Source organism: Antrostomus carolinensis, unplaced genomic scaffold (genome assembly GCF_000700745.2).
Source record: "Antrostomus carolinensis isolate BGI_N321 unplaced genomic scaffold, ASM70074v2 scaffold18804, whole genome shotgun sequence".
Classification (NCBI taxonomy): domain Eukaryota; kingdom Metazoa; phylum Chordata; class Aves; order Caprimulgiformes; family Caprimulgidae; genus Antrostomus; species Antrostomus carolinensis.
In genome coordinates, this window is record NW_010311642.1 from 8101 (window position 1) to 16459 (window position 8359).

The 8359-nt window shown below is 39.1% G+C and overlaps 1 protein-coding gene across 1 annotated transcript in view; it reads right to left on the reverse strand.

Moving 5' to 3' along the window:
- The window catches only part of OBSCN (obscurin, cytoskeletal calmodulin and titin-interacting RhoGEF), a gene marked incomplete at its 5' end in the record, with an annotated part of 75308 nt that overhangs the window by 7536 nt on the left and 59413 nt on the right, over positions 1-8359 (reverse strand). Inside the window, 11 exons of the mRNA XM_029084701.1 lie at positions 1-9; positions 720-859; positions 1999-2127; positions 2430-2458; positions 4226-4292; positions 5092-5310; positions 5779-5877; positions 5984-6016; positions 6453-6650; positions 7463-7581; positions 7957-8043. The exon at positions 1-9 is cut by the window's left edge and continues 183 nt beyond it. Of these exons, the coding sequence (XP_028940534.1) occupies positions 1-9; positions 720-859; positions 1999-2127; positions 2430-2458; positions 4226-4292; positions 5092-5310; positions 5779-5877; positions 5984-6016; positions 6453-6650; positions 7463-7581; positions 7957-8043 (1129 nt within the window). The remainder of the gene's footprint in view (positions 10-719; positions 860-1998; positions 2128-2429; positions 2459-4225; positions 4293-5091; positions 5311-5778; positions 5878-5983; positions 6017-6452; positions 6651-7462; positions 7582-7956; positions 8044-8359) is intronic.

Consider the following 8359-nt stretch of genomic DNA (forward strand, 5'->3'; position numbering starts at 1 on the left):
ATCAAAGATCTGCAGGCACAAAAAGACACTTATTTTTATGCTCTGAAAATAGAATACAGTAACACCAGCAGGACAGAAGTGCTTATCTGTGTTTAATGTTTTATTTTCCAGGCCTTGTAAAGAATCACTGTTTGGTTTTTTGCAAGTAGGAGACCAAGTCTTCAGGAAGCTCAGGTCATATTTTCAAAACTATCATCTGAGGTGTTTTGGATTTTCACCATGAAATGGTGGATTTTTCTCCCAAAGCAAAACAAACAGTTTAACATTTACGTGTAGGTTCACATTTCCAAAGTTGGGGTTTTGGGGTTTTTTTTTTTTAGGAAGTATTTGAAATGAATACACAAAAAAGTTCTAATTTTCACAAAATTCTAATTTTTCTCATAAAGAACTTCTTAGCAAAATTCTTCTGACCAACTCTATCCAAGGCCACAGAAAATCAAGCTCTGACTTTCTGAAGCTCAGCTGAGAAAGCAGAAGGTGCCAAATAACGGATATGTTTTGACCATGTTGACTTGAACAGCTTTTTCAAGATCACAGCGTAAGCAATTAGAATTTGATTCTCTGTGCTCTTTATCACAGACCCGATATTTAACTACTAAATATACCTACCAAAGTGAAGTACATCCCCAAAGGGGATGGAGATCCTTAAACCATAGGAGATTGGTCATTTTAAGTAAAGTTTTCCCCTTGTGTCAAACTTGTCCATAAAAATATCATACCTCTCCTCTGGAATCCCCATCTTCAGATTCAGAGGAGGACTCCTGAGCAATAGATGAAGGTCTGGATCGTCCATGACGAGGAGATGCAGAGGGAGTTTTTGATTCTTCATCACTTTCTGCACCTGGCACTCGGAGTGTAGCTAAAAGCAGAGCAAGAGCAACGTGTGAAATAAAGATCTCCAATTAAAATGTGAATGAAATGTATAATAATATTCCATGTAATAAAAACAAATATGCCATAGGAAGAGCATTTTTAGTATTTAGTGTGATTTCCTGTTTATATTTAGGGTTAAGTAAATAATTGGGACATTTTAATGTATGAGGTCTCATGCCTACTGCATGTATTGCCACTGAACTGCAAGAATCCTTGTAGGAGATGTAATGCTTCTATTTTTGCTTCAAGATAAAATCTTACTACAAGTTAATCAGTATATGATATACAGACCAAGATTTTTCATTTAATTCAAGAAACCATTAGATTACAGAATCACAGAATTACCTCGACTGGAAAAGCCCTTTAAGATCATCGAGTCCCATCATGAACCCAACACTGACAAGTCCCCGATTAACTCATGTCCCTCAGCACTATGTCTACACGACTCTTCAATCCCTCCAGGGATGGGGACTCCACCACTGTCCTGGCCAACCCCTTCCAATGCCTCAGAACCCTTTCAGCAAAGAAATTCTTCCTCACATCCCATCTCAACTGCCCTGGCCACAACTGGAGCCCATTTCCTCTTGTCCTGTCACTTGTTCCTTGGTTGAACAGACCCACCCCCACCTCTCTCCACCCCCCTTTCACATAATTTTCAGACTCATGGTTTTGAAATCCCATTGTGATATAAAACTTAAAGATGTGGGAAGTCTTTAAAACAAGATTGCTTTCAGACTCAGGAGCGATGAATGTCTGAGGAACTTGAAATACCAAAGATGTTCAAAATACACTTCCATTTTTACAATTTGCACACTTCTCTCAAGTTTACAGTTACTCCTACTTAATTAAATAAACTCTGTATTCACGAAATGGGCACTAGCCATCCCAGTTTACTGTATTAGCTTTTTTTCCTAGTTCAAAACTATGGATTAAGATGGAGTTTGAATGGACTTTTACTAACAGTTCTTAGTCCTAAGTATTTACAAATGTTCATATGCTTATGTAGGATGACTGTCTCAAAACCTGCTTCATAAACCTCACTGATATTTAAAGTCCAAATGATGCCTAAAAAAAAGATTATCCATTTTTCTACACTAAATGAATTGTGTTTGCCAGGTTCCTTACCCTGACTTATTTTTGCAGACACCATTTCTGAAATACGTGAGGTGAGTTTCTGGAAGAACTCTTCTGAGCCAACATCAGCTAATGAAATAGGGCTTTTAGGTACACCTTCTCTACCAGCTTCAAGGTCTCCTGGAAAAGAGAGAATTTTCTATTGAGCAGGCAATGTCATTGGAAAGTAATCTTTTTTGTGTATCAAAGCTTCTGTGGAAGGAAGGTCTAATTTTCTTCACTTCCCCTGTTTTTAAAACTGTCCTTGCTCACAATTCATTCAAATAACTCACCCTTGAACACAGACCAGTTTGAAAAGTTCCAACATTTCAGATAGTTTAAAGAAAATAGGACAAAAGTAGGTGGCACTAATGAACTACATAGACAATCTGAGCTGTAGATGTGAAGGGTAGGAGTAGGAGAGAGAAAAGAGCTTCTCTTACCTTCTCTTGTTTCAGAGGGTTGAATAGATCTGAAAAAGAAAAAGTAAAATAGAGTTAAAAGTTAAAATAAAAACTATAGTAAGGAGGGCTAAATGAGAGACACCTCCTCCTTCTCACACCTTGTATGCAAAAGCTGGGAATATCTAGATTAGGACTCTGGTTTTGGACTAGAGGTGCTGGTAGTCGATACTCACAAGGGCCAATATAAGAAATGAGAATTGAGGTACCTGTCTCACATGGGCACAGAAACACTTGGGTGTCTTAGTCTTTGAGTCAAATCCCATCTGAGAATTCACCTTATTCCTGACTTTTTTTAGCTTGAGAAGACCTAGCTGCTCAGGGAGTGGGTTGCAGAACAGAGTGGTCTCCATCTATCAGATGCTGCTGTGACTTTATTCTCAGCTGACATTGAAATAAAACTATTACTGTTGGAGACATTATGTCAAGTGGGATCATAGAATCACAGAATGGTTTGGGTTGGAAGGGACCTTAAAGATCATCCAGTTCCAACCCCCCTGCCATCAGCAGGGACACCTTCCACTAGACCAGGTTGCTCAAAGCCTCATCCAACCTGGCCTTGAAAACATCCAGGGAGGGGACATCCACAACTTCCCTGGGCAACCTGTTCCAGTAGTCTCAGCCAGTTTGCAGTGAACTAGTGCTCAACAATTTCCAGTGGTTTCATCAGGAAACCAAGGACTGGAGAATATGTAGATGCTGTGCTCCTGGCAAGAGTTCTGCTCCCAATCACATCAGGATGCCCACGTGTTGGGGAAATAAGTTGACTATTGGTTCTGCAGTGGTTCTGAGGTCCAAAGAGAACCTTGCTACACTGACAGCTTTTACCAGCACCAAATTAATTCGTGCCAGCAAGAAAGGGGAAGGAGACCATATTCTCAACTCTCAGTGAAAATAACCTCACAGATGTGAAAAACTACCAGCAATTGCTTGTATCTGATGAAGTGTTTGTGGTGTTTCCCTAGTTTACAACTTTGTCAAAAGACTAATATCCTGAAGTCAACATGTCTATTATTCCTGTGCTTTTTGGAGGTGGGATACACATTTTCATTGCACAAGCTGATCTGCCCCAATTCTCTGTTAGTACACAGGAGGCAGGAGGAAGATCATTTCACTTGAAATGTGATAAATCATTTATCACTAAGTGTGCCTAACAGATCCTGGGCACATTTTTGGGAGAGGTTGCAGTGGAATAGCTGAATTCAAACTGCAGCTTTTTATATATACTTCACATTACAGAGGAATACTGGTCAAGCCTTTTAGGCTGGACATGTTCTAAAAACTAATGTGTGTTCAGGTGGATACTGTTTTTCAGACTGCATCTGCCTAGTCCAAGCCAAGAATGACAAATTCAGGAGGTTACTCCTCAGGTGCATATGTAAACAAGAAGTTTGTAAGCAGACCCTTGTCATCTATTTCTTTTTCTGTGAAATGTCAGTGTATTTCAATACTGACAAGTAACATTTAGACCTTGACCCTGTGAATTTTTTTCACATTCTGCTTAGGAGATGAAAAAGTATCAAGAGTTTTATATGACCTAACCAATTTTTATTTTTTTTGTCCTTGTTCCTATCCTCCCTGATAAGCATAAATGGATGACATTGATACTAGAGTATTTATAGCAGTTTGCATCCTAGGACCTCAAACAATTTCAACTCTGGTGCTGAGACATGCATATAAGATGTCCAAAATGAACACAGCCTAAACATGACTCATGGGAACTTCTGCAGGGTGATACCTGTATGGCTCCACTTCAGCGTGGGTGGTCAACCACTTACCCTAGTGTGGTCATGATGGCTTCTGACACCATCACGCGTTCTTGGGTCAGAACTTCAGCCTCTTTCACTGCAAAATTAGACATTCTCATTAGAGGACAGAAGGCAGAGAATGTTCTTTTTATGTTTTTAATGTAGGCACATTTTCTAGACATGGATTACTGGGAAAACTGGAACACTGAATCTGCCCTGTTAGCAGCTCCTGACCTGGGATACATACTCCCGCTCGTATGTTGTAAATAGTTTGCTCCTCTCCCTGTTCCCATAGATTTATGTTTGCCCCGTTTATACTGCTCAAGTTGCGCTCCTGTAGCTCTTGGTCCAGTAAAAATGTAGGATGCAAGGAAGGATAATAGAAAAATTAAGTCCTTCACAGTGTTACCTCTAGTCCCAACCTAGGGGGACTATTTGTTTGTACCATCTCTTACTTAAGGAATTGTGCCAGGAAAGCTCTGCAAAAGGGTAATCAAACTCTAGCTGCCTTAAGGCAATTCTACAATGCAAAATACCTTTGCAGAGCAATGCACTCAATTTTTCCAATGTTGACTTTTTCTAGTTAGTTTACATTGCCTTTCTTCCTTTCTTGTTCCTTTGTCCTTAATTTGGCTGGGTTTTAAACTAGTCTTCTGTTGATACAGAAAAGATGCTGCTCTTAATCCAAGTTAGGGTTAGAAATCTAAAATATTATAGAAGTAAAGGGTGTCATCACATGCAAGACAAGTGAAGTCATGGTTAATAATGGGAAAACGTTTGGCATTTTTTTTATAAGTGATTTGATTAATTTCCTTAGCAATCAAGCTAGTTTTTCTCTTAGGTACGGTATAAAAAGGTAATGTAGAGAATGTGTTTGTATTGCAAGAGAGATTTACCATCCGCAACTTCTACGATGGCGGTGCAGATGGACTGGCCAACCTTGTTGGTAGCAATGCATGTGTAAGCTCCACTGTATTTCTTTTTAACATCCAATAGAATTAGACTGTGATGCATATTCGAACTGGCAAGTTTATATCCAGGTGTTTCTGGTTTGATCCACAGGATGTCTTCCTGAGACTCTTCTTTCAGCCAAGTAACAGTTGGTGGTGGATGTCCTAAAGGAAAGCCAATGCAATGAGTTTTATTGTTCCTAATGGCGGTTCTTCCTTAAAATTATGAGCCATGCTGTGAATAAATGCTATTTTGATTTTTTTTATGATCCTTCTCCACAACAATAACAGGAATAATATGTAATAAAGAAACATATGCCTTTTATATAAGGATATTAATTTTAATATAAGGATATTGAATCTTTTTATGAAAGATCTTTTTGTTAATCAACACATCTTCATAAGACTAGCAAGGTTATTATCCCTGGTTTTACATACAGGAAAATGGAGTTGAAGATGAGTAAGCTGCACTTCTGTAAAGCACAGAAAGTTTGTTACAAAACTGGGAGTAGAGTTCCAGACGTCAGATACAGGAGGTGAGGTTACAATGACTTGGGCCAGAGAGAGTCTAGAATGTGTCATGAAGGTATGCAATTTAAGTTATGCAAAGAGGTAAGTTACCTATCCACTTACCTTCGACTTTTACAGACAATGTGATGCTTGCACCTTTTTTCACCTTTTTATTAGTAAATCTTTCTAGGAATCTTGGTGGTATCAGCTGCTCATGGGAATCTGAAAACGACATTATTGATGAAACATGGTGTCACCTTCTGTGTGAATTTTAGACTACTGAAAAATTCCTAGGGGTTCTGTTATCACCTGTTATGGCTTCTCTCACCTGTTTCTGATGGCTCTTCTTTCTCATAAGGATCTGTAAAAAAAAAAAAAGAAAAAGAAAAAACAAAACGATAAATACAAATAACTTGCTGCCCATAAGTTAAAGAAAAAAACCCCAAAACTTCAGGGAATTATTCTTTGCAGGAGATATTACACCGAGATGTTAGTGTGATTTACAAGAGGCCCTCAGTTTTAATAAAATAAACCACTGAATTTAATGAGGCTGGGTAGGAATAAAATGTATGTTTATGAGACAACAGTCAGACCCTAGAGAAGTGACATATCTCATCTTTGGGACACACAGTAAATTTACAGATGAACCAAGATTAAAGCATGTCATCGTTTATCTACAGTCTTCCCTACCTCAATGGGCTTAACTTGGTAGGTTTTCTCAAGAAAAATAACTGTATTAAATGGAAAGAGTCACTGGAACAGAGAAAAGCAGGTGCCAAAAATAGTCCAATACCTACCTTTGACTACCAGCCTGGCGGATGAATAAGCAGAACCAGCAGAGTTGATGACAAATATTGAGTACTGGCCAGCATCTGCTGCAGTGACATCATGAATTTCCAGTGAGTGGAATTCCTGTTTATCAGTCTTCAGGATGCGATCCGAGGTCTTTAACGGCTGTCCATTTTTGAACCAGTAGAGACGAGGCTGCGGGTACCCTGCGAGGAGCAGTTACAGACATCAAGAACAGAATTCATCAGCGACATTGATTTGGGAGCATCTCCAACCAGGCAGATTCTTCTGAACAGCCAAGGAATCCTCAGCTTTGTCCAGGGCTGCTGTTTCAAGGATTTACCTAATTAGGAATCACCACAAATTAATGAAATTTTATGTATTTGTTAAAGTTTTTTCCTGTCTCTTCAGTTTCTGGCACTACTCATACTGGCTGCATATGGAAATGTCCTCCAGGTTGGGAAGGTAATGCTTGGGTCTGATTGGAACACTCACAAAGAAAAAAGATGAAACCAAAATAGTTTTTATCACTTTTATAGGCAGCAATCATCAAAAACAGGAGAATCCCTACCTTTCCCTGCCACAGACAAGCAATACCAGAAGGAAGTTCTTCCAGTTTTTAGATTGTAGTGGTGACCTCCTCATAGATTCAGGCAAGTCCAGGACTGTTTCATTTATTAAAGAGAATAAAGGACACCCCAATTATCTTTTTTTTTATCCCTTATTGCTCCTCCATAATTAATATGCTCAGAGAATTTCAGAAATCCCTTTTCAGAACCATATGCCTGTAATTTATGCCTGCAGACATGGCCAATGAATGAGACACTCGGTCTGCCAGAGTCTGCTGCAAAAATCAATGTTCATCAGCACGTACATGTTCCAGCTGTTTTGTTCACACGTGGTGCAAGATGCACACATTGGGGTCACAGCTGTAGAAAAGAACATTGGAAAACCTTATCCAGGACTTCATCCTGACAGCAAACCTGGAACAAATGATGGTGCTGTGGGCTCCCCTCACCTTTCACCTTCAGGTGAAATTTAGCCAGTGATGCTCCTGGTGCCACACGTATATCATGAAGCTCATCAAAGATCTGGGGCAATTGCTCCTCCTCAGTGGTAGATTCCTCCTGTTCTCGGCTAAGAAGCAATGCGAATTAGAAAGAAGAGAGACAGCAAGCAAAAAAAAAAAAATAGTTAGGAATTAGAATCACCTATTTCAGTTTAATTCAGTCTGTGGGTTTTCTCATCATGACAAGAGATTCAGCACCATATGACATTAAAAGTAATGAAGTGATACTCTGAAAAATATCCAGGCTAGCCTGAAGGCAACCAGAGCAAATGTATACATGATAAATGTCCAGCTGATGCAGTCATTACATCTCAGCTGGTCTGGCTGTTCCTTTATGACATTAAATTGGCCCTGCCAGATATAGAAAAACCAGGCTTGAAATAAATATACATATTGATCTTATCAAGTCAGAAGTTACAAAGAGCTACAGCTCGATATTTTACCTTGAAATATACTCTTTGGCACTGTAGTAAGAAGATGTCTCTGTTGCATCTGCTGCTGTCTCATAGTCAGTGCTGGTCACTGTTAAAAGGAAAAGGAGGTGTTTTCTATAATCTGAGCTTTGAAATTATTTTTCTTATTATAATTATAGTTTCCCTACTAGCTTGAGTGACTGGCAGGTTGATTTCATGCTGCTATTGCAGCAGGATCCCACATGTCTCTGGATTATGGAAAACACCTCTGTTTATCTGAAAAACTTCACTCTAAGCCTTGCCTTGGAGTTGGCAAAACCCAACTGAACCCAAGAGGTTTGCAAGTGAACCATTTTGTGGGCAATACCTACAGTTTTTAAAAAATTGTGTTTTTCTTGAAAAATATTTATCTACCTCTGAGTAGGACTCTTTC